The sequence below is a fragment of the Cherax quadricarinatus genome, unplaced genomic scaffold (genome assembly GCF_038502225.1).
Source record: "Cherax quadricarinatus isolate ZL_2023a unplaced genomic scaffold, ASM3850222v1 Contig365, whole genome shotgun sequence".
Lineage (NCBI taxonomy): Eukaryota > Metazoa > Arthropoda > Malacostraca > Decapoda > Parastacidae > Cherax > Cherax quadricarinatus.
The window spans coordinates 112752-139036 of record NW_027195391.1 but is presented as its reverse complement, the minus strand read 5'-3'; the positions used below and the strand labels follow the sequence as shown (position 1 = coordinate 139036).

The 26285-nt window shown below is 48.0% G+C and overlaps 1 protein-coding gene across 2 annotated transcripts in view; it reads right to left on the bottom strand.

Annotated features, from left to right (window-relative positions):
• LOC128700942 (apolipoprotein D) overlaps positions 1-26285 on the bottom strand; it is a 145319-nt gene that overhangs the window by 20360 nt on the left and 98674 nt on the right. For both annotated transcript variants that reach the window (XM_070080375.1, XM_070080374.1), the window contains exons 3-4: positions 22224-22443; positions 10828-10982 (exon numbers count right to left, since the gene is read on the bottom strand). In XM_070080375.1, coding sequence (XP_069936476.1) covers positions 10828-10982; positions 22224-22443 — 375 coding nt within the window. The remainder of the gene's footprint in view (positions 1-10827; positions 10983-22223; positions 22444-26285) is intronic.

Below are 26285 nucleotides of genomic sequence, written 5' to 3'. Positions count from 1 at the left end.
GGCTTTTCAGGATGTGTTGGTAAAGAGGCATGGGAGGGTGTGTTGGTGGAGAGGCTTGGGAGGGTGTGTATGTGGAGAGTCTTGGGAGGGTGTGTAGGTGGAAAGGCTTGGGAGTGTGTGTTGGTGAAGAGGCTTGGGAGGGTGTGCTGGTGGATAGGCTTGGGAGGGTGTGTTGGTGGAGAGGCTTGGGAGGGTGAGTTGGTGGAGAAGCTAAGGAGGGTGAGTTGGTGGAGAGGCTTGGGAGGATGTGTTGGTGGAGAGGCTTTTCAGGATGTGTTGGTAGAGAGGCATGGGAGGGTGTGTTGGTGGAGGGGCTTGGGAGGGTGTGTATGTGGAGAGTCTTGGGAGGGTGTGTAGCTGGAAAGGCTTGGGAGTGTGTGTTGGTGAAGAGGCTTGGGAGGGTGTGTTGGTCGAGAGGTTTGGGACGAGAGTGTTAATGGAGAGGCTTGGGTGGGTGTGTTGGTGGAGAGGCTTGGGAGGGTGTGTTGGTGGAGAGGCTTGGGAGGGTGTGTTGGTGGAGAGGCTTGGGAGGGTGTGTTGGTGGAAAGGCTTGGGAGGGTGTGCTGGTGGAGAGGCTTGGAGGGTGAGTTGGTGGAGAGGCTTTGGGGGTATGTTGGAGGACAGGCTTGGGAGGGTGAGTTGGTGGAAAGGCTTGGGAGGGTGTCCTGGTGGAGAGGCTTGGGAGGGTGTGCTGGTGAGGAAGCTTGAGAGGGTGTGTTGGTGGAGAGGCTTGGGAGGGTGTGCTAGTGGAGAGGCTTGGGAGGGTGCGCTGGTGGAGAGGCTTGGGAGAGTATGTTGGTGGAGAGGCTTGGGAGGGTGAGTTGGTGGAAAGGCTTGGGAGGGTGTGCTGGTGGAGAGGCTTGGAGGGTGAGTTGGTGGAGAGGCTTTGGGGGTATGTTGGAGGACAGGCTTGGGAGGGTGAGTTGGTGGAAAGGCTTGGGAGGGTGTCCTGGTAGAGAGGCTTGGGAGGGTGTCCTGGTAGAGAGGCTTGGGAGGGTGTGCAGGTGAGGAAGCTTGAGAGGGTGTGTTGGTGGAGAGGCTTGGGAGGGTGTGCTAGTGGAGAGGCTTGGGAGGGTGCGCTGGTGGAGAGGCTTGGGAGAGTATGTTGGTGGAGAGGCTTGGGAGGGTGAGTTGGTGGAAAGGCTTGGGAGGGTGTGCTGGTGGAGAGGCTTGGAGGGTGAGTTGGTGGAGAGGCTTTGGGGGTATGTTGGAGGACAGGCTTGGGAGGGTGAGTTGGTGGAAAGGCTTGGGAGGGTGTCCTGGTGGAGAGGCGTGGGAGGGTGTGCTGGTGGAGAGGCTGGGGAGGGTGAGTTGGTTGAGAGGCTTGGGAGGGTATGTTGGTGGAGAGGCTTGGGAGGGTGAGTTGGTGGAGAGGCTTGAGAGGGTGTGCTGGTGGAGAGGATTGGGAGGGTGAGTTGGTGTAGAGGCTTGGGAGGGTGAGTTGGTGGAGAGGCTTGGGAGGGTATGTTGGTGGAGAGGCTTGGGAGAGTGAGTTGGTGGAGTGGCTTGGGAGGGTGTGCTGGTGGAGAGGCTTTGGATGGTGTGCTGGTGGAGAGGCTTGGGAGGGTGTGCAGGAGGAGAAGCTTGGGAGGGTGTGTTGGTGGAGAGGCTTGGGAGGGTGTGCTGGTGGAGAGGCTTGGGAGGGTGTGCTGGTGGAGAGTTTGGGAGGGAATGTTGGTGCAGAGGCTTGGGAGGGTGAGTTGGTGGAAAGGCTTGGGAGGGTGTGCTGGTGGAGAGGCTTGGGAGGATGTGCTGGTGGAGAGGCTTGTGAGGGTGAGTTGGTGGAGAGGCTCGGGAGGGTGAGTTGGTGGAGAGGCTTGGGAGGATGTGTTGGTGGAGAGGCTTGGGTGGGTGAGTTGGTGGAGAGGCTTGAGAGGGAGTGTTGGTGGAGAGGCTTGGGAGGGTGAGTTGGTGAAGAGGCTTGGGACGGTGAATTGGTGGAGAGGCTTGGGAGGATGTGTTGGTGGAGAGGCTTGGGTGGGTGAGTTGGTGGAGAAGCTTGGGAGGGAGTGTTGGTGGAGAGGCTTGGGAGGGTGAGTTGGTGGAGAGAATTGGGAGGATGAGTTGGTGAAGAGGCTTGGGAGGATGTGTTGGTGGAGTGGGTTGGGTGGGTGAGTTGGTGGAGAGGCTTCGGAGGGAGTGTTGGTGGAGAGGCTCGGGAGGGTGATTTGGTGGAGAGGCTTGGGTGGGTGAGCTGGTGGAGAGGCTTGGGAGGGTGAGTTGGTGGAGAGGCTTGGGAGGGGGAGTTTTTGGAGAAGCTTGGGAGGGTGAGTTGGTGGAAAAGCTAAGGAGGGTGAGTTGGTGGAGAGGCTTGGGAGGATGTGTTGGTGGAGAGGCTTTGGAGGATGTGTTGGTGGAGAGGCATGGAAGGGTGTGTATGTGGAGAGTCTTGGGAGGGTGTGTAGGTGGAAAGGCTTGGGAGTGTGTGTTGGTGCAGAGGCTTGGGAGGGTGTGTTAGTCGAGAGGATTGGGACGAGAGTTTTGGTCGAGAGGCTTGGGAGGGTGTGTTGATGGAGAGGCTTGGGAAGGGAGTGTTAATGGAGAGGCTTGGGAGGGTGTGTTGGTGGAGAGGCTTGGGAGGGCGAGTTGGTGGAGAGGCTTTGGAGGGTGTATTGGTGGAGAGGTTTGGGAGGGTGTGTTGGTGGAGAGGCTTCAAAGGGTGTGTTGGTGGAGAGGCTTGGGAGTGTGTGTTGGTGGAGTGGCTGGGGAGGGTGTGTTGGTGGAGGGGCTTGGGAGGGTGAGTTGGTGGAGAGGCTTGGGAGGGTGAGTTGGTGGAAAGGCTTTCGAGGGTGTGTTGGTGGAGATGCTTGGGAAGGTGTGTTGGTGGAGATGCTTGGGAGGGTGTGTTGGTGGAGAGTTTGGGAGGGTATGTTGGTGGAGAGGCTTCTGAGGGTGAGTTGGTGGAAAGGCTTGGGAGGGTGTGCTGGTGGAGAGGCTTGGGAGGGTGAGTTGGTGGAGAGGCTTGGGAGGGTGTGCTGGTGGAGAGTTTGGGAAGGTATATTGGTGGAGAGGCTTGGGAGGGTAAGTTGGTGGAAAGGCTTGGGAGGGTGTGCTGGTTGAGAGGCTTGGGAGGGTGAGTTGGTGGAGAGGCTTGGGGATTATGTTGGTGGAAAGGCTTGGGAGGGTGAGTTGGTGGAAAGGCTTGGGAGGGTGTGCTGGTGGAGAGGCTTCGGAAGGTGAGTTGGTGGAGAGGCGTGGGGGGTATGTTGGTGGAGAGGCTTGGGAGGCTGAGTTGGTGGAAAGGCTTGGGAGGGTGTGCTGGTGGAGAGGCTTGGGAGGGAGAGTTGGTGGAGAGGCTTGGGAAGGGAGTGTTGTTGGAGAGACTTGGGAGGGTGAGTTGGTGGAGAGGCTTGGGAGGGTGAGTTGGTGGAGAGGCTTGGGAGGATTTGTTGGTGGAGAGGCTTGGGTGGGTGAGTTGGTGGAGAGGCTTGGGAGTGTTGGTGGAGAGGCTTGGGAGGGTGAGTTGGTGGAGAAAACTGGGAGGATGAGTTGGTGGAGAGGCTTGGGAGGATGTGTTGGTGGAGCGGCTTTGGTGGGTGAGCTGGTGGAGAGGCTTGGGAGGGTGAGTTGGTGGAGAGGCTTGTGATGGGGAGTTGGTGGAGAAGCTTGGGAGGGTGAGTTGGTGGAGGAGCTAAGGAGGGTGAGTTGGTGGAGAGGCTTATGAGGATGTGTTGGTGGAGAGGCTTGGGAGGATGTGTTGGGGAGAGGCATGGGAGGGTGTGTTGGTGGAGAGGCTCGGGAGGGTGTGTTGGTCGAGAGGCTTGGGACGAGTGTGTTGGTGGAGAGGCTTGGGAGGGTGTGTTGGTGGAGAGGCTTAGGGAGTGTTAATGGATAGGCTTGGGAGGGTGTGTTGGTGGAGAGGCTTGGGAGGGTTTGTTGGAGGAGAGGCTTGGGAGGGAGTGTTGGTGGAGAGACTTGAACGGGTGTGTTGGTGGAGTGGCTGGGGAGGGTGTCTTGGTGGAGGGGCTTGGGAGGGTGAGTTGGTGGAGAGGCTTAGGAGGGTGTGTTGGTGGAAAGGCTTGGGAGGGTGTGTTGGTGGAGAGGCTTTGGAGGGTAAGTTGGTGGAGATACTTGGGAGGGTGTGTTCGTGGAGAGGCTTGGGAGGATGTGTTGGTGGAGAGGCTTGGGAGGATGTATTGGTGGAGAGGCTTGGGAGGGTGAGTTTGTGGACAGGCTTGAGAAAGTGTGTTGGTGGACAGGCTTAAGAGGGTTAGTTGGTGGAGTCTTGGGAGGGTGAGTTGGTGGAGAGGCTTGCCAGGGTGAGTTGGTGCAGAGGCTTGGAAGGGTCAGTTGGTGGAGAGGCTTTGGAGGGTGTGCTGGTGGAGAGACTTGGGAAGGTGAGTTGGTGGAGAGGCTTGGGAAGGTATGTTGGTGGAGAGGCTCGGGAGGGTGTCCTGCAGGAGACGATTGGGAGGGTGAGTTGGTGCATAGCCTTTGGAGGGTGAGTTGGTGGAGAGGCTTTGGAGGGTGTTCTGGTGGAGAGGCTTGGAAGGTGTCCTGGTGGAGAGGCTTGGAAGGGGGAGTTCGTGGAGAGGCTTGGGCGCGTGTGTTGGTGGAGAGGCTTGGGAGAGTGTGCTCCTGGAGAGGCTTCGGATGGTCAGTTGGTCGAGAGGCTTGCGAGGGTGTGCTGGTGGAGAGGCTTGGGAGGGTGAGTTGGTGTAGAGGCTTGGCAGGGTGTGCCGGTGGAGAGGCTTGGGAAGGTGAGTTGGTGGAGAGGTTTGGGAGGGTGCGTTGGTGGAGAGGATTGCAGGGTGTGCTGGTGAAGAGGCTTGGCAGGGTGTGCTGGTGGAGAGGCTTGGGAGGGTGAGTTGGTGGAGAGGTTTGGCAGGGTGTGCTGGTGGAGAGGCTTGGGAGGGTGAGTTCGTGGAGAGGTTTGGGAGGGTGCGTTGATGAAGAGGCTTGGGAGGGTGTGTTAGTGGAGAGGCTTGGGAGGGTGAGTTGGTGGAGAGGCTTGAAAAGGTGTGTTGGTGGAGAGGCTTGGGAGGTTGTGTTGATGGAGAGGCTTGGGAGAGTGTGCTGGTGGAGAGGCTTGGGAGGGTGAGTTGGTGGAGAGGCTTGGAGGGGGAGTTGGTGGAGAAGCTTGGGAGGGTGAGTTGGTGGAGAAGCTAAGGAGGGTGAGTTGGTGGAGAGGCTTGGGAGGATGTGTTGGTGGAGAGGCTTTGCAGGATGTGTTGGTGGAGAGGCATGGGAGGATGTGTTGGTGGAGAGGCTTGGTAGGATGTGTTGAAGGACAGGCTTGGGAGAGTGTGCTGGTGGAGAGGCTTGGGAGGGTGAGTTGGTGGAGAGGCTTGGGAGGGGGAGTTGGTGGAGAAGCTTGGGAGGGTGAGTTGGTGGAGAAGCTAAGGAGGGTGAGTTGGTGGAGAGGCCTGGGAGGATGTGTTGGTGGAGAGGCTTTGCAGGATGTGTTGGTGGAGAGGCTTGGGAGGATGTGTTGGTGGAGAGGCTTGGGAGGGTGTGTTGGTGGAGAGGCTCGCGAGGGTGTGCTGGTGGAGAGGCTTGAAAAGGTGTGTTGGTGGAGAGGCTTGGGTGGATGTGTTGGTGGAGAGGCTTTTCAGGATGTGTTGGTAGCGAGGCATGGGAGGGTGTGTTGGTGGAGAGGCTTGTGTGGATGTGTTGGTGGAGAGGCTTTTCAGGATGTGTTGGTAGCGAGGCATGGGAGGGTGTGTTGGTGGAGAGGCTTGGGAGGGTGTGTATGTGGAGAGTCTTGGGAGGGTGTGTAGGTGGAAAGGCTTGGGAGTGTGTGTTCGTGAAGAGGCTTGGGAGGGTGTGTTGATCGAGAGGCTTGGGACGAGAGTGTTGGTGCAGAGGCTTGGGAGGGTGTGTTGGTGGAGAGGCTTTGGAAGGGAGTGTTAATGGAGAGGCTTGGGTGGGTGTGTTGGTGGAGAGGTTTGGGAGGGCGAGTTGGTGGAGAGGCTTGGGAGGGTGTATTGGTGGAGAGGCTTGGGAGGGTGTGTTGGTGGAGAGGCTTGAAAGTGTGTGTTGGTGGAGAGGCTTGGGAGTGTGTGTTGGTGCAGAGGCTTGGGAGGGTGTGTTGGTCGAGAGGCTTGGGACGAGTGTGTTGGTGGAGAGGCTTGGGAGGGTGTGTTGGTGGAGAGGCTTAGGGAGTGTTAATGGATAGGCTTGGGAGGGTGTGTTGGTGGAGAGGCTTGGGAGGGTTTGTTGGAGGAGAGGCTTGGGAGGGAGTGTTGGTGGAGAGACTTGAACGGGTGTGTTGGTGGAGTGGCTGGGGAGGGTGTCTTGGTGGAGGGGCTTGGGAGGGTGAGTTGGTGGAGAGGCTTAGGAGGGTGTGTTGGTGGAAAGGCTTGGGAGGGTGTGTTGGTGGAGAGGCTTTGGAGGGTAAGTTGGTGGAGATACTTGGGAGGGTGTGTTCGTGGAGAGGCTTGGGAGGATGTGTTGGTGGAGAGGCTTGGGAGGATGTATTGGTGGAGAGGCTTGGGAGGGTGAGTTTGTGGACAGGCTTGAGAAAGTGTGTTGGTGGACAGGCTTAAGAGGGTTAGTTGGTGGAGTCTTGGGAGGGTGAGTTGGTGGAGAGGCTTGCCAGGGTGAGTTGGTGCAGAGGCTTGGAAGGGTCAGTTGGTGGAGAGGCTTTGGAGGGTGTGCTGGTGGAGAGACTTGGGAAGGTGAGTTGGTGGAGAGGCTTGGGAAGGTATGTTGGTGGAGAGGCTTGGGAGGGTGTCCTGCAGGAGAGGATTGGGAGGGTGAGTTGGTGCATAGCCTTTGGAGGGTGAGTTGGTGGAGAGGCTTTGGAGGGTGTTCTGGTGGAGAGGCTTGGAAGGTGTCCTGGTGGAGAGGCTTGGAAGGGGGAGTTCGTGGAGAGGCTTGGGCGCGTGTGTTGGTGGAGAGGCTTGGGAGAGTGTGCTGCTGGACAGGCTTCGGATGGTCAGTTGGTCGAGAGGCTTGCGAGGGTGTGCTGGTGGAGAGGCTTGGGAGGGTGAGTTGGTGTAGAGGCTTGGCAGGGTGTGCCGGTGGAGAGGCTTGGGAAGGTGAGTTGGTGGAGAGGTTTGGGAGGGTGCGTTGGTGGAGAGGATTGCAGGGTGTGCTGGTGAAGAGGCTTGGCAGGGTGTGCTGGTGGAGAGGCTTGGGAGGGTGAGTTGGTGGAGAGGTTTGGCAGGGTGTGCTGGTGGAGAGGCTTGGGAGGGTGAGTTCGTGGAGAGGTTTGGGAGGGTGCGTTGATGAAGAGGCTTGGGAGGGTGTGTTAGTGGAGAGGCTTGGGAGGGTGAGTTGGTGGAGAGGCTTGAAAAGGTGTGTTGGTGGAGAGGCTTGGGGGGTTGTGTTGATGGAGAGGCTTGGGAGAGTGTGCTGGTGGAGAGGCTTGGGAGGGTGAGTTGGTGGAGAGGCTTGGAGGGGGAGTTGGTGGAGAAGCTTGGGAGGGTGAGTTGGTGGAGAAGCTAAGGAGGGTGAGTTGGTGGAGAGGCTTGGGAGGATGTGTTGGTGGAGAGGCTTTGCAGGATGTGTTGGTGGAGAGGCATGGGAGGATGTGTTGGTGGAGAGGCTTGGTAGGATGTGTTGAAGGAGAGGCTTGGGAGAGTGTGCTGGTGGAGAGGCTTGGGAGGGTGAGTTGGTGGAGAGGCTTGGGAGGGGGAGTTGGTGGAGAAGCTTGGGAGGGTGAGTTGGTGGAGAAGCTAAGGAGGGTGAGTTGGTGGAGAGGCCTGGGAGGATGTGTTGGTGGAGAGGCTTTGCAGGATGTGTTGGTGGAGAGGCTTGGGAGGATGTGTTGGTGGAGAGGCTTGGGAGGGTGTGTTGGTGGAGAGGCTCGCGAGGGTGTGCTGGTGGAGAGGCTTGAAAAGGTGTGTTGGTGGAGAGGCTTGGGTGGATGTGTTGGTGGAGAGGCTTTTCAGGATGTGTTGGTAGCGAGGCATGGGAGGGTGTGTTGGTGGAGAGGCTTGGGTGGATGTGTTGGTGGAGAGGCTTTTCAGGATGTGTTGGTAGCGAGGCATGGGAGGGTGTGTTGGTGGAGAGGCTTGGGAGGGTGTGTATGTGGAGAGTCTTGGGAGGGTGTGTAGGTGGAAAGGCTTGGGAGTGTGTGTTGGTGAAGAGGCTTGGGAGGGTGTGTTGGTCGAGAGGCTTGGGACGAGAGTGTTGGTGCAGAGGCTTGGGAGGGTGTGTTGGTGGAGAGGCTTTGGAAGAGAGTGTAAATGGAGAGGCTTGGGTGGGTGTGTTGGTGGAGAGGTTTGGGAGGGCGAGTTGGTGGAGAGGCTTGGGAGGGTGTATTGGTGGAGAGGCTTGGGAGGGTGTGTTGGTGGAGAGGCTTGAAAGTGTGTGTTGGTGGAGAGGCTTGGGAGTGTGTGTTGGTGGGGTGGCTGGGGAGGGTGTGTTGGTGGAGGGGCTTGGGATGGTGAGTTGGTGGAGAGGCTTGGGAGGATGTGTTGGTGGAAAGGCTTGGGGGGGTGTGCTTGTGGAGAGGCTTGGGAGGGTGTGTTGGTGGAGAGGATTGGGAGGGTGTGCTGGTGGATAGGCTTGGGAGGGTGTGTTGGTGGAGAGGCTTGGGAGGGTGAGTTGGTGGAGAAGCTAAGGAGGGTGAGTTGGTGGAGAGGCTTGGGAGGATGTGTTGGTGGAGAGGCTTTTCAGGATGTGTTGGTAAAGAGGCATGGGAGGGTGTGTTGGTGGAGAGGCTTGGGAGGGTGTGTATGTGGAGAGTCTTGGGAGGGTGTGTAGGTGGAAAGGCTTGGGAGTGTGTGTTGGTGAAGAGGCTTGGGAGGGTGTGCTGGTGGATAGGCTTGGGAGGGTGTGTTGGTGGAGAGGCTTGGGAGGGTGAGTTGGTGGAGAAGCTAAGGAGGGTGAGTTGGTGGAGAGGCTTGGGAGGATGTGTTGGTGGAGAGGCTTTTCAGGATGTGTTGGTAGAGAGGCATGGGAGGGTGTGTTGGTGGAGGGGCTTGGGAGGGTGTGTATGTGGAGAGTCTTGGGAGGGTGTGTAGCTGGAAAGGCTTGGGAGTGTGTGTTGGTGAAGAGGCTTGGGAGGGTGTGTTGGTCGAGAGGTTTGGGACGAGAGTGTTAATGGAGAGGCTTGGGTGGGTGTGTTGGTGGAGAGGCTTGGGAGGGTGTGTTGGTGGAGAGGCTTGGGAGGGTGTGTTGGTGGAGAGGCTTGGGAGGGTGTGTTGGTGGAGAGGCTTGGGAGGGTGTGCTGGTGGAGAGGCTTGGGAGGGTGTGCTGGTGGAGAGGCTTGGGAGGGTGTGTTGGTGGAAAGGCTTTGGAGGGTGTGCTTGTGGAGAGGCTTGGGAGGGTGTGTTGGTGGAGAGGATTGGGAGGGTGTGCTGGTGGATAGGCTTGGGAGGGTGTGTTGGTGGAGAGGCTTGGGAGGGTGTGCTGGTGGAGAGGCTTGGGAGGGTGTGCTGGTGGAGAGGCTTGGGAGGGTGTGCTGGTGGAGAGGCTTGGGAGAGTGTACTGGTGGAGAGGCTTGGGAGGGTGTGTTGGTGGAGAGGCTTGAGAAGGAGTGTTGGGCATATTGAAACATCGCGCAAGAAGCTGGAGGTATTCAGTGTGTTTAAGAACAAATAATCTTACTCACTTCTCGTCTGGAACTCACAACAGACGACAGGCAACACTTCTAGTGACTGAATAATTGTGAATGTTTTTCCTTCGATGTAGTCACCCTGGTGGACGATGACTGGTTAGTTTAAAACGCAATGCTTCAACACAGTTTTTGATCATCTTATGCATGGATAGTTGGTTAATGGAGCTTAAAGGCTTTCGACTCCACTTGGGTCATTTTCACCATCACACAAGAATAATTCAGTCCTTGAAATACGGATTAAAACCGACTGTCAGCACTGATTCTCTAAGAGAAATACGCACCTCAAGGTGTATAACCTCTCATGGCTTAGAAAGACACGTAAGCAAACACTATAACATATTTATTAGAAAACGTTTCGGTCCTGGGACCTTGATCACTTCTAAGTGATCACTAGAAGTGATCAAGGTCCCAGGACTGAAACGTTTTCTAATAAATATGTTATAGTGTTTACTTACGTGTCTTTCTAAACCAACTTGTCGGTATTTATTACCAAGATTTATACCATAACCTCTCATTTTTTTCTTTTTTTATTCGCCGGTATTCTCCCGGCCCGGGTGTTTTCCAAGTCGTGGTGACCCGGCCTTGACTCCCTATCTGTGGAGTAGGTTTTATAGATTGACCTCTTAAAATTAATATTTATTTTTAATATTTTCGTCTGTAAAATGTGAAAATTTTTTATTACCTTTAGCTTTGTTTTTCATTTATTAATGATTTTCTTCATTTATTACAAAGGTGATTTTTTTCATGTGTGCTCCAGATCCCTTTTATTCGATTTACTATAATATTTGCAGTATTTTTCGTAACTCTTCAGTAATTATTAATTTGCATCTCAAACCTCACAACAAATTTACAAAATATATTTGAAAATATAATTATGAATAATTATATATTACTTTATTTCGTCCAAGATTATGTTTGGTAACTTGAGAATTCGTCTTGCGATGAGTTCTTAAACCTCTTAAGAACTCTTCAGAATACATTCAAAATGCTTGCTCTGACAGGTGTATTTCCATGCTCTTTGACTGGGGTGAGTTCCAGTTCCTGTAAATCTTCAGAATGTTCGTATTCATCTCCTGGATACATTGAGTTGGAACTCTTGTCTCGAGAACCACAACCTCTCCGCCTAAGAACTTCCATGTACAATGGGCTGGAATTTTGACGGAAAACTTTCTCAGCTGCAGTAGAAACATCAAGTCTGTGGAGACTCCAGGCAGAAGACCAGCAACCTGGCTTCACATATCCTTAAGTGATCGGTACCTGATCACGAACTGGGACTATAGTATTAATCTATATTACTCTTATAGGAGGAAACTAACCTTTGTGATAGTTTCTGCAGGAAGGGATGGGGTCCTGGAGAGAATGGCAGCAGAATGGCGATGTGCCAAGCTTGTTATCTGCTGACAGTCGTAGACAGCAGCATGCGTCTTTCCATCAATATCAAACACAATGTAGTCTGATTTGCCTGCAATATCTTGTTAAGACAAGTAAATACATACGTGTTAATACAAGTGTGGAGGTTACCAAGGATTATATATATATATATATATATATATATATATATATATATATATATATAGGAAGCAATGTAAAAAGAGAGCAAATGAGAGAGTGGGTGAGATGTTATCAACAAATTTTGTTGAAAATAAGAAAAAGTTTTGGAGTGAGATTAACAAGTTAAGAAAGCCTAGAGAACAAATGGATTTGTCAGTTAAAAATAGGAGAGGAGAGTTATTAAATGGAGAGTTAGAGGTATTGGGAAGATGGAAGGAATATTTTGAGGAATTGTTAAATGTTGATGAAGATAGGGAAGCTGTGGTTTCGTGTATAGGGCAAGGAGGAATAACATCTTGTAGGAGTGAGGAAGAGCCAGTTGTGAGTGTGGGGGAAGTTCGTGAGGCAGTAGGTAAAATGAAAGGGGGTAAGGCAGCCGGGATTGATGGGATAAAGATAGAAATGTTAAAAGCAGGTGGGGATATAGTTTTGGAGTGGTTGGTGCAATTATTTAATAAATGTATGGAAGAGGGTAAGGTACCTAGGGATTGGCAGAGAGCATGCATAGTTCCTTTGTATAAAGGCAAAGGGGATAAAAGAGAGTGCAAAAATTATAGGGGGATAAGTCTGTTGAGTGTACCTGGTAAAGTGGATGGTAGAGTTATAATTGAAAGAATTAAGAGTAAGACGGAGAATAGGATAGCAGATGAACAAGGAGGCTTTAGGAAAGGTAGGGGGTGTGTGGACCAGGTGTTTACAGTGAAACATATAAGTGAACAGTATTTAGATAAGGCTAAAGAGGTCTTTGTGGCATTTATGGATTTGGAAAAGGCGTATGACAGGGTGGATAGGGGGGCAATGTGGCAGATGTTGCAAGTGTATGGTGTAGGAGGTAGGTTACTGAAAGCAGTGAAGAGTTTTTACGAGGATAGTGAGGCTCAAGTTAGAGTATGTAGGAAAGAGGGAAATTTTTTCCCAGTAAAAGTAGGCCTTAGACAAGGATGTGTGATGTCACCGTGGTTGTTTAATATATTTATAGATGGGGTTGTAAGAGAAGTAAATGCGAGGGTCTTGGCAAGAGGCGTGGAGTTAAAAGATAAAGAATCACACACAAAGTGGGAGTTGTCACAGCTGCTCTTTGCTGATGACACTGTGCTCTTGGGAGATTCTGAAGAGAAGTTGCAGAGATTGGTGGATGAATTTGGTAGGGTGTGCATAAGAAGAAAATTAAAGGTGAATACAGGAAAGAGTAAGGTTATGAGGATAACAAAAAGATTAGGTGATGAAAGATTGAATATCAGATTGGAGGGAGAGAGTATGGAGGAGGTGAACGTATTCAGATATTTGGGAGTGGACGTGTCAGCGGATGGGTCTATGAAAGATGAGGTGAATCATAGAATTGATGAGGGAAAAAGAGTGAGTGGTGCACTTAGGAGTCTGTGGAGACAAAGAACTTTGTCCTTGGAGGCAAAGAGGGGAATGTATGAGAGTATAGTTTTACCAACGCTCTTATATGGGTGTGAAGCGTGGGTGATGAATGTTGCAGCGAGGAGAAGGCTGGAGGCAGTGGAGATGTCATGTCTGAGGGCAATGTGTGGTGTGAATATAATGCAGAGAATTCGTAGTTTGGAAGTTAGGAGGAGGTGCGGGATTACCAAAACTGTTGTCCAGAGGGCTGAGGAAGGGTTGTTGAGGTGGTTCGGACATGTAGAGAGAATGGAGCGAAACAGAATGACTTCAAGAGTGTATCAGTCTGTAGTGGAAGGAAGGCGGGGTAGGGGTCGGCCTAGGAAGGGTTGGAGGGAGGGGGTAAAGGAGGTTTTGTGTGCGAGGGGCTTGGACTTCCAGCAGGCATGCGTGAGCGTGTTTGATAGGAGTGAATGGAGACAAATGGTTTTTAATACTTGACGTGCTGTTGGAGTGTGAGCAAAGTAACATTTATGAAGGGATTCAGGGAAACCGGCAGGCCGGACTTGAGTCCTGGAGATGGGAAGTACAGTGCCTGCACTCTGAAGGAGGGGTGTTAATGTTGCAGTTTAAAAACTGTAGTGTAAAGCACCCTTCTGGCAAGACAGTGATGGAGTGAATGATGGTGAAAGTTTTTCTTTTTCGGGCCACCCTGCCTTGGTGGGAATCGGCCGGGGTGATAAAAAAAAAAAAAAAAAAAAAAAAAAAAAAAAAATATATATGTATGTATATATATGTATGTATATATATGTATGTATATATATAATATATATATGCAAAACAACCACTGTGAAAGAGTAGTGAAATTCCAAGCGCTTTCGTGACTACTCACACTGAGTAGTCACGAAAGCGCTTTGAATTTCGCTACTCTTTCACAGTGGTAATTTTGCATATTTTGTGGCATTTATGGATTTGGAAAAGGCGTATGACAGGGTGGATAGGGGGGCAATGTGGCAGATGTTGCAAGTGTATGGTGTAGGAGGTAGGTTACTGAAAGCAGTGAAGAGTTTTTACGAGGATAGTGAGGCTCAAGTTAGAGTATGTAGGAAAGAAGGAAATTTTTTCCCAGTAAAAGTAGGCCTTAGACAAGGATGTGTGATGTCACCGTGGTTGTTTAATATATTTATAGATGGGGTTGTAAGAGAAGTAAATGCGAGGGTCTTGGCAAGAGGCGTGGAGTTAAAAGATAAAGAATCACACACAAAGTGGGAGTTGTCACAGCTGCTCTTTGCTGATGACACTGTGCTCTTGGGAGATTCTGAAGAGAAGTTGCAGAGATTGGTGGATGAATTTGGTAGGGTGTGCAAAAGAAGAAAATTAAAGGTGAATACAGGAAAGAGTAAGGTTATGAGGATAACAAAAAGATTAGGTGATGAAAGATTGAATATCAGATTGGAGGGAGAGAGTATGGAGGAGGTGAACGTATTCAGATATTTGGGAGTGGACGTGTCAGCGGATGGGTCTATGAAAGATGAGGTGAATCATAGAATTGATGAGGGAAAAAGAGTGAGTGGTGCACTTAGGAGTCTGTGGAGACAAAGAACTTTGTCCTTGGAGGCACAGAGGGGAATGTATGAGAGTATAGTTTTACCAACGCTCTTATATGGGTGTGAAGCGTGGGTGATGAATGTTGCAGCGAGGAGAAGGCTGGAGGCAGTGGAGATGTCATGTCTGAGGGCAATGTGTGGTGTGAATATAATGCAGAGAATTCGTAGTTTGGAAGTTAGGAGGAGGTGTGGGATTACCAAAACTGTTGTCCAGAGGGCTGAGGAAGGGTTGTTGAGGTGGTTCGGACATGTAGAGAGAATGGAGCGAAACAGAATGACTTCAAGAGTGTATCAGTCTGTAGTGGAAGGAAGGCGGGGTAGGGGTCGGCCTAGGAAGGGTTGGAGGGAGGGGGTAAAGGAGGTTTTGTGTGCGAGGGGCTTGGACTTCCAGCAGGCATGCGTGAGCGTGTTTGATAGGAGTGAATGGAGACAAATGGTTTTTAATACTTGACGTGCTGTTGGAGTGTGAGCAAAGTAACATTTATGAAGGGATTCAGGGAAACCGGCAGGCCGGACTTGAGTCCTGGAGATGGGAAGTACAGTGCCTGCACTCTGAAGGAGGGGTGTTAATGTTGCAGTTTAAAAACTGTAGTGTAAAGCACCCTTCTGGCAAGACAGTGATGGAGTGAATGATGGTGAAAGTTTTTCTTTTTCGGGCCACCCTGCCTTGGTGGGAATCGGCCGGTGTGATAATAAAAATAAAATAAAATATATATATATATATATATATATATATATATATATATATATATAGTACCCACGGAACAAGTGGTATTGATCAATAACAACACTGCACTAGCCAAGGAGTTGAACCCATGCTGTTCTGGACGCCTCATGGTGAGAGAAAACATATGACGCTTTAGGCCATTACTTGAGCTCTTGAGCTAGTACACAAACAGGGAGTACAATGAAATTAGCTCAGAGGCGTCCACACCACTGTATATCATTGTGTGGTCTAGTGGTCTAAAGAGTCATGCGTTTTTTCTCACCATGAGGCGGGCCAATACAGCACGGGTTCGACTCCTTGGCTAGTGCAGTGTTGATATATATATATATATATATATATATATATATATATATATATATATATATATATATTTATATTATTAACCACAAGCAAATGGTATTTAATCAATAACAAACTGCGGCTAGCCAGGGGATCGAACCCGTGTTGTTTTAGCCCGCCTCGTGGGAAGAGGGAAACTTCACGACGTTCTAAACCATTGGAAAATACACTCCTACAAACAACATTAGCTGAGGCAACCACACCATCTTATGACTCGCAACGTGAAGCAAGCCTAGTTTGCTAGGCTCATGTTGGTTGTACGATAGCCTGGTCCCGTGGTTTAGAGCGCCGTGAATTTTCGCTCTCTTCCCACGAGGAGGGTTAAAACAACACGGGTTCGATCCCCCAGCTAGCCGCAGTTTGTTATTGATATATATATATATATATATATATATATATATATATATATATATATCTATATATATATATATATATATATATATATATATATGTGTGTGTGTGTGTGTGTGTGTGTGTGTGTGTGTGTGTGTGTGTGTGTCGTGTCGAATAGGTAAAATTGGTCATTTAGCAAGAACTCATTTAAAATTAAGTTCATTCTCAAAAAATTCTTTTATGTTTAATTTTTTTTTTCATTTATGATAATGTAGATATTAATAATTTTGTACGAAAAGCAACTTAGAAAACTTACCTAACCTTATTAAAACAAGCGCAATTTAATTTAGCCTAATCCAGGTTAATATAATTTAGATAAGTTTAGAATAATTTAATGATAAACAAACACAATGAAATATATTTTTTCCATTAGGTTCAGAATGATTTTTGAGAAATTATTGCATACACAAATTTTCGCTTTCCATATTCGGCAAGACGAAGCACCGGCCGTATCCCTCCGAGGCAGGGTGGCCCAAAAAGAAAAACTAAAGCCTTTCTTTTTTAACTTTAATAACGTATACAGGAGAAGGGGTTACTAGCCCCATGCTCCTGGCATGTTAGTACCCTCTCATGACCCGCATGTTAGTAGCCTCTCATGACCCGCATGTTAGTAGCCTCTCATGGCCCGCATGTTAGTAGCCTCTCATGACCCGCATGTTAGTAGCCTCTCATGACACGCATGTTAGTAGCCTCTCATGACCCGCATGTTAGTAGCCTCTCATGGCCCGCATGTTAGTAGCCTCTCATGACATGCATGTTAGTAGCCTCTCATGACCCGCATGTTAGTAGCCTCTCTTGACCCGCATGTTAGTAGCCTCTCATGGCCCGCATGTTAGTAGCCTCTCATGACCCGCATGTTAGTAGCCTCTCATGACCCGCATGTTAGTAGCCTCTCATGACCCGCATGTTAGTAGCCTCTCATGACACGCATGTTAGTAGCCTCTCATGACCCGCATGTTAGTAGCCTCTCATGGCCCGCATGTTAGTAGCCTCTCATGACACGCATGTTAGTAGCCTCTCATGACCCACATGTTAGTAGCCTCTCATGACCCGCATGTTAGTAGCCTCTCATGACCCGCATGTTAGTAGCCTCTCATGGCCCGCATGTTAGTAGCCTCTCATGACACGCATGTTAGTAGCCTCTCATGACACGCATGTTAGTAGCCTCTCATGGCCCGCATGTTAGTAGCCTCTCATGACACGCATGTTAGTAGCCTCTCATGACACGCATGTTAGTAGCCTCTCATGACTCGCATGTTAGTAGCTTCTCATGACATGCATGTTAGTAGCCTCTCATGGCCCGCATGTTAGTAGCCTCTCATGACACGCATGTTAGTAGCCTCTCATGTCCCGCATGTTAGTAGCCTTTCATGACACGCATGTTAGTAGCCTCTCATGACCCGCATGTTAGTAGCCTCTCATGACCCGCATGTTAGTAGCCTCTCATGACACGCATGTTAGTAGCCTCTCATGACCCGCATGTTAGTAGCCTCTCATGACACGCATGTTAGTAGCCTCTCGTGACACGCATGTTAGTAGCCTCTCATGACATGCATGTTAGTAGCCTCTCATGAGATGCATGTTAGTAGCCTCTCATGACATGCATGTTAGTAGCCTCTCATGACACGCATGTTAGTAGCCTCTCATGACCCGCATGTTAGTAGCCTCTCATGACCCGCATGTTAGTAGCCTCTCATGACACGCGATGTGGAAATTTATTTGGTCCCTAAAGTTCCACAGGACAGATACGACTTACAAAGGGGTCCCAGCATAGCCGTAATGGGACGGCTGAGCTGGGTGGCCCTTAAACCCTCCCAAACAAACAGCATTCTCTCTAGTTGGCGGGGATTGTTGGTAAGCTTATTTAATTTATAGATTTACCCTTCAGGGAAGGAGTAGGTAGTTTTACTGGTAGTACACTAATATTAGGATCATTGAGGCAACTGTAGACAATAATAATGTAGACCTAAGACCTTAACATAGGTAGTAATAGGCCGATAATGTAGGCAAACACTAGGTTAAGTTAGCTAGGGAGAACTGGCAGCCCTAGCTTGAATTATGAGGCACGGGTCTCAAAGACACAATAGCGTCCTTCTTAAGACAGACACCAACTGGACAAGACGTGCCGTGATCAGCAGACGGCGCCCCCCACGTGTCTTCACATTTGAGACCTGGGGAAATCTGGTAGAGGCACCTTGATGTACCGTAGATGACCTCCGTCAGGCCCATACAGTAAGACAAGACCTCCACTTTATCTCGTAGATTTCTGGCCAGTGTCTGGGGAGATTGTGAGTGAGTTTGATCCGTGGGCCTGTGTTGCAGCTGGCAGAGCATGCCCAGTAAGTACCAGTGTCTCAAGGCAGTCTGGAAGCTAGTGTCCGTGTCTGCATAGTTATACTAGGGGATACATACCCTCTTGGATATAGGAATTTCTGAGGTGCAGGCAGGACACTAATAATGATTGAATATTGCAGGAATTAAGGCTCCCGGTTGCACGTGGTTTCTGAGGGGAAGTCCAGAGGGGCTAAGGCTAAGCTTAGGGAAGTTGAAGATCAGGATATATGCTGCAACACCAAGTAAGTTAGTCCTCTATATGCGCATGCAGGCGAGTTTCTTGCAACATCAATCATTTGTGAAAATCTGTCCTATAAGCCACTTGTGAGGCTGAGGTACCCACCTCAGAGCTCGGTGTCAACAGAGTTTGCCAGGGTAGGCGACTCACTTGGAGGCAGTCCACACAAATTTTCACATGCATGTTAGTAGCCTCTCATGACACGCATGTTAGTAGCCTCTCATGACATGCATGTTAGTAGCCTCTCATGACCCGCATGTTAGTAGCCTCTCATGACCCGCATGTTAGTAGTCTCTCATGACCCGCATGTTAGTAGCCTCTCATGACACGCATGTTAGTAGCCTCTCATGACACGCATGTTAGTAGCCTCTCATGACCTGCATGTTAGTAGCCTCTCATGACACGCATGTTAGTAGCCTCTCATGACACGCATGTTAGTAGCCTCTCATGACCCGCATGTTAGTAGCCTCTCATGACACGCATGTTAGTAGCCTCTCATAACACGCATGTTAGTAGCCTCTCATGACCCGCATGTTAGTAGCCTCTCATGACCCGCATGTTAGTAGCCTCTCATGACCCGCATGTTAGTAGCCTCTCATGACCCGCATGTTAGTAGCCTCTCATGACACGCATGTTAGTAGCCTCTCATGATACGCATGTTAGTAGCCTCTCATGACCCGCATGTTAGTAGCCTCTCATGATACGCATGTTAGTAGCCTCTCATGACCCGCATGTTAGTAGCCTCTCATGACACGCATGTTAGTAGCCTCTCATGACCCGCATGTTAGTAGCCTCTCATGACACGCATGTTAGTAGCCTCTCATGACCCGCATGTTAGTAGCCTCTCATGACACGCATGTTAGTAGCCTCTCATGATACGCATGTTAGTAGCCTCTCATGACCCGCATGTTAGTAGCCTCTCATGATACGCATGTTAGTAGCCTCTCATGACACGCATGTTAGTAGCGCATGTTAGTAGCCTCTCATGATACGCATGTTAGTAGCCTCTCATGACCCGCATGTTAGTAGCCTCTCATGACACGCATGTAGTAGCCTCTCATGACACGCATGTTAGTAGCATGTTAGTAGCCTCTCATGACCCGCATGTTAGTAGCCTCTCATGACACGCATGTTAGTAGCCTCTCATGACCCGCATGTTAGTAGCCTCTCATGACACGCATGTTAGTAGCCTCTCATGACCCGCATGTTAGTAGCCTCTCATGACACGCATGTTAGTAGCCTCTCATGACCCGCATGTTAGTAGCCTCTCATGACACGCATGTTAGTAGCCTCTCATGACACGCATGTTAGTAGCCTCTCATGACCCGCATGTTAGTAGCCTCTCATGACACGCATGTTAGTAGCCTCTCATGACCCGTTAGTAGCCTCTCATGACACGCATGTTAGTAGCCTCTCATGACACGCATGTTAGTAGCCTCTCATGACACGCATGTTAGTAGCCTCTCATGACACGCATGTTAGTAGCCTCTCATGACACGCATGTTAGTAGCCTCTCATGACACGCATGTTAGTAGCCTCTCATGACACGCATGTTAGTAGCCTCTCATGACACGCATGTTAGTAGCCTCTCATGACACGCATGTTAGTAGCCTCTCATGACACGCATGTTAGTAGCCTCTCATGACACGCATGTTAGTAGCCTCTCATGACACGCATGTTAGTAGCCTCTCATGACACGCATGTTAGTAGCCTCTCATGACACGCATGTTAGTAGCCTCTCATGACACGCATGTTAGTAGCCTCTCATGACACGCATGTTAGTAGCCTCTCATGACACGCATGTTAGTAGCCTCTCATGACACGCATGTTAGTAGCCTCTCATGACACGCATGTTAGTAGCCTCTCATGACACGCATGTTAGTAGCCTCTCATGACACGCATGTTAGTAGCCTCTCATGACACGCATGTTAGTAGCCTCTCATGACACGCATGTTAGTAGCCTCTCATGACACGCATGTTAGTAGCCTCTCATGACACGCATGTTAGTAGCCTCTCATGACCCGCATGTTAGTAGCCTCTCATGACCCGCATGTTAGTAGCCTCTCATGACACGCATGTTAGTAGCCTCTCATGACACGCATGTTAGTAGCCTCTCATGACACGCATGCATGACACGCATAGTAGCCTCTCATGACACGCATGTTAGTAGCCTCTCATGACACGCATGTTAGTAGCCTCTCATGACCGCATGTTAGTAGCCTCTCATGACACGCATGTTAGTAGCCTCTCATGTTAGTAGCCTCTCATGACACGCATGTTAGTAGCCTCTCATGACACGCATGTTAGTAGCCTCTCATGACACGCATGTTAGTAGCCTCTCATGACACGCATGTTAGTAGCCACTCATGACACGCTTGTTGGTCGCCTCTCATGACCCTCTCATGACACGCATGTTAGTAGCCTCTCATGACCTCTCATGACCCGCATGTTAGTAGCCTCTCATGACATGTTAGTAGCCTCTCATGACACGCATGTTAGTAGCCTCTCATGACACGCATGTTAGTAGCCTCTCATGACACGCATGTTAGTAGCCTCTCATGACACGCATGTTAGTAGCCTCTCATGACACGCATGTTAGTAGCCTCTCATGACACGCATGTTAGTAGCCTCTCATGACACGCATGTTAGTAGCCTCTCATGACACGCATGTTAGTAGCCTCTCATGACACGCATGTTAGTAGCCTCTCATGACACGCATGTTAGTAGCCTCTCATGACCCGCATGTTAGTAGCCTCTCATGACCCGCATGTTAGTAGCCTCTCATGACACGCATGTTAGTAGCCTCTCATGACCCGCATGTTAGTAGCCTCTCATGACCCGCATGTTAGTAGCCTCTCATGACCCGCATGTTAGTAGCCTCTCATGACACGCATGTTAGTAGCCTCTCATGACACGCATGTTAGTAGCCTCTCATGACACGCATGTTAGTAGCCTCTCATGACACGCATGTTAGTAGCCTCTCATGACCCGCATGTTAGTAGCCTCTCATGACCCGCATGTTAGTAGCCTCTCATGACACGCATGTTAGTAGCCTCTCATGACCCGCATGGCTTACGGAGGAAGAATTCTATTCCACTTCCCCATGGAGAAAACACTGTATATATATATTACTATAACGGTATATAATACTTAGGTATATTCATTGTTGAAACGTTTGGCTTGCTAAACTGGTTTCTTCAGTCAAATATCCTGGCAGTTATAACACCAGTCCACCTTTGTTTTGGTAACAACTGTTTAGCATAACGTACTTCCACTAGTATGTGCTACTTATGTGTGACTTTATTATGTCTCTGGTGTTGTGCCTCTGTTTTAGACTCAGTGACTGACCACTTTCCATCAAGGCTGATGGACTCAACTTTAAATCTACCTCTACCATCTTCACTGTTATATTCGCCTGTATATAACAGAAGAAACCTATAGAACTAACAAAACATTTCAATGATAAAGATTTTTAAGTGTTGTACACTTCTCCTACGTGGCCCGGTGGCCTGGTGGCTAAAGCTCCCGCTTCACACACGGAGGGCCCGGGTTCGATTCCCGGCGGGTGGAAACATTTCGACACGTTTCCTTACACCTGTTGTCCTGTTCACCTAGCAGCAAATAGGTACCTGGGTGTTAGTCGACTGGTGTGGGTCGCATCCTGGGGGACAAGATTAAGGACCCCAATGGAAATAAGTTAGACAGTCCTCGATGACGCACTGACTTTCTTGGGTTATCCTGGGTGGCTAACCCTCCGGGGTTAAAAATCCGAACGAAATCTTATCTTATCTTATCTTATCTGTATACGCATCTTACTCAGTATTTTATGCCATTTATGATATAGAACAAGAATGTCGTGACTGGCGGAGAGACTATAAACTAGGACTACAACACACGTAGCAAAGCCACATTTTTATTAGACGACGTTTCCCCCCAAAAATGACATATTGAAGTTTTTACTGGTGGGTATGTGTATAGTCTTAGAAATGTTTTACTGAAACTAGAAAATGTACAAGTTTCGCTTACAGTCTAAAACTGACGTCATTTTGTTGAAAAAAATATTTACGGGCTACTGATAGCAGGTATTTGAAGTGAAGGCAACAGTGCATGAGTATTCTGAATACAACCAATATATCTCCCATCAAGAAATATTTACAAAATACTGAAGGGACTCACTCAATGGCCACTTAACTCGCATCTTGCCAGCATTGTCTCCGTCAGGGATGTCGAGGGTGCCAGTGTAGGAGTTGGTGTGCTCGATGCTGAGGCTGTCCAGTAGCACCAGTTGACGAGACTTTGTAACTTTGAGCTGAGTTGCAGACACACGGGTGTAGTTAAGAGTCAGGCAGGTGGAGGTGGTGTCGAACTGCTCCACAACATACCACTGGTTCAGAATCTGTTGAAGAAAAATGTTAAAAAAGGTAATTTATTTAATGAACAGTGAATAGTTTAAATATGAACAAGAGTCTGCCATAGAATAAACCCCATAGAATTAGCTTATTTATTTCCTGGCAAATATACATACCCCAGCCACGACTTTATTCCTTGAATGCGCCCTTGCCAGCCATACCTAGCCTTTTGTGTCTGGTCCGTCAGGAAATTCTTTAAGTCAAAATACACAATAAACGACCCAATACAATGATTAATTAAGAAACACAACAAATATGACCATTAGATCGCCAGTGAACGCTGAGGTTCTTATCGGTAAATGAGTATAATACAAATCTTCAGCAACATTGTTAGAACCGTCCATGAAGATCGTGAAGGAACTCAAACTATAAGACAAAATCACAGTGACTTAAGAGTTACTAATGAAGAACTCAAAATACACTATTGCTAAAGTTGTCCTATAAAGTATTTAAATGACTTGTTGATATTTTAAGCCCAATTGTCGGAAAATTTTCTAACTTTAATGTTAAAAAATAAAGTAGATTTAGTGGATAAGTTAAGCATCTCGACTGACTTAAATGATTTTAACATGGTTAGTTTTGATGTTACTTCCTTGTTCACAAAAGTTCCAGTTGATGATTTACAAAGTTTCTTATTTGAAGAACTTGTTAATTAAGATTTACCACTGCCAGTTCCTACTGTCATTAAACTTATTAAACTTTGTATTGTTGATGCAAAATTTGGGTTTAATGACGAGTTTTACACTCAGAAGTTTGGTATGGCAATGGGAAATCCTCTCTCACTGCTCTTAGTAATTTACACATGGAATTTTTTGAGACAAGATTGCTTAACACAATTCTCCCTAATATACCTAAGTAGTATAGACATATTGATGATATTTTGTGTCTTATGCCTAAAAATATAAATAAAAATAATTTCCTTGTTAGATTAAATAGTTTAACTCATTCAATAAATTTTACTGTTGAGTTCGAAGAAAATAACTCATTGCCTTTTCTAGACATTTTAATTATTAAGGCTAACAATAATTTTAAAATTTAAAATTTACAGAAAACCAACAAATTGCTCTTCCTATGTACACTAATGGAGGCCTGGTCACAGACCGGGCCGCGGGGGCGTTGACCCCTGGAACTCTCTCCAGGTAAACTCCAGGTATTGTTCTTCACATCAACATAGAGTTAAACTGTCGGTTTTCTCATCAATGTTTTTGAGAACTTGTGATATATACTGTGTACCACTGTGATATATACTGTGTACCACTGTGATATATACTGTGTACCACTGTGATATATACTGTGTACCACTGTGATATATACTGTGTACCACTGTGATATATACTGTGTACCACTGTGATATATACTGTGTACCACTGTGATATATGCTGTGTACCACTGTGATATATACTGTGTACCACTGTGATATATACTGTGTACCACTGTGATATATACTGTGTACCACTGTGATATATACTGTGTACCACTGTGATATATGCTGTGTACCACTGTGATATATACTGTGTACCACTGTGATATATGCTGTGTACCACTGTGATATATACTGTGTACCACTGTGATATATGCTGTGTACCACTGTGATATATGCTGTGTACCACTGTGATATATACTGTGTACCACTATGATATATACTGTGTACCACTGTGATATATACTGTGTACCACTGTGATATATACTGTGTACCACTGTGATATATACTGTGTACCACTGTGATATATACTGTGTACCACTGTGATATATGCTGTGTACCACTGTGATATATGCTGTGTACCAATGTGATATATACTGTGTACCACTGTGATATATACTGTGTACCACTGTGATATATACTGTGTACCACTGTGATATATACTGTGTACCACTGTGATATATGCTGTGTACCACTGTGATATATACTGTGTACCACTGTGATATATGCTGTGTACCACTGTGATATATACTGTGTACCACTGTGATATATACTGTGTACCACTGTGATATATGCTGTGTACCACTGTGATATATACTGTGTACCACTGTGATATATACTGTGTACCACTGTGATATATACTGTGTACCACTGTGATATATGCTGTGTACCACTGTGATATATACTGTGTACCACTGTGATATATGCTGTGTACCACTGTGATATATACTGTGTACCACTGTGATATATACTGTGTACCACTGTGATATATACTGTGTACCACTGTGATATATACTGTGTACCACTGTGATATATGCTGTGTACCACTGTGATATACACTGTGTACCACTGTGATATACACTGTGTACCACTGTGATATACACTGTGTACCACTGTGATATACACTGTGTACCACTGTGATATACACTGTGTACCACTGTGATATACACTGTGTACCACTGTGATATATACTGTGTACCACTGTGATATACACTGTGTACCACTGTGATATACACTGTGTACCACTGTGATATACACTGTGTACCACTGTGATATACACTGTGTACCACTGTGATATACACTGTGTACCACTGTGATATACACTGTGTACCACTGTGATATACACTGTGTACCACTGTTATATACACTGTGTACCACTGTGATATACACTGTGTACCACTGTGATATACACTGTGTACCACTGTGATATACACTGTGTACCACTGTGATATATACTGTGTACCACTGTGATATACACTGTGTACCACTGTGATATACACTGTGTACCACTGTGATATATACTGTGTACCACTGTGATATATACTGTGTACCACTGTGATATATACTGTGTACCACTGTGATATATACTGTGTACCACTGTGATATATACTGTGTACCACTGTGATATACACTGTGTACCACTGTGATATATACTGTGTACCACTGTGATATATACTGTGTACCACTGTGATATATACTGTGTACCACTGTGATATATACTGTGTACCACTGTGATATATACTGTGTACCACTGTGATATATGCTGTGTACCACTGTGATATATACTGTGTACCACTGTGATATATACTGTGTACCACTGTGATATATACTGTGTACCACTGTGATATATGCTGTGTACCACTGTGATATATACTGTGTACCACTGTGATATATGCTGTGTACCACTGTGATATATACTGTGTACCACACTGATATATACTGTGTACCACTGTGATATATACTGTGTACCACTGTGATATATACTGTGTACCACTGTGATATATGCTGTGTACCACTGTGATATACACTGTGTACCACTGTGATATACACTGTGTACCACTGTGATATACACTGTGTACCACTGTGATATATACTGTGTACCACTGTGATATACACTGTGTACCACTGTGATATACACTGTGTACCACTGTGATATATACTGTGTACCACTGTGATATACACTGTGTACCACTGTGATATACACTGTGTACCACTGTGATATACACTGTGTACCACTGTGATATACACTGTGTACCACTGTGATATACACTGTGTACCACTGTGATATACACTGTGTACCACTGTGATATATACTGTGTACCACTGTTATATACACTGTGTACCACTGTGATATACACTGTGTACCACTGTGATATACACTGTGTACCACTGTGATATACACTGTGTACCACTGTGATATACACTGTGTACCACTGTGATATACACTGTGTACCACTGTGATATACACTGTGTACCACTGTGATATACACTGTGTACCACTGTGATATACACTGTGTACCACTGTGATATACACTGTGTACCACTGTGATATACACTGTATACCACTGTGATATACACTGTGTACCACTGTGATACACACTGTGTACCACTGTGATATACACTGTGTAC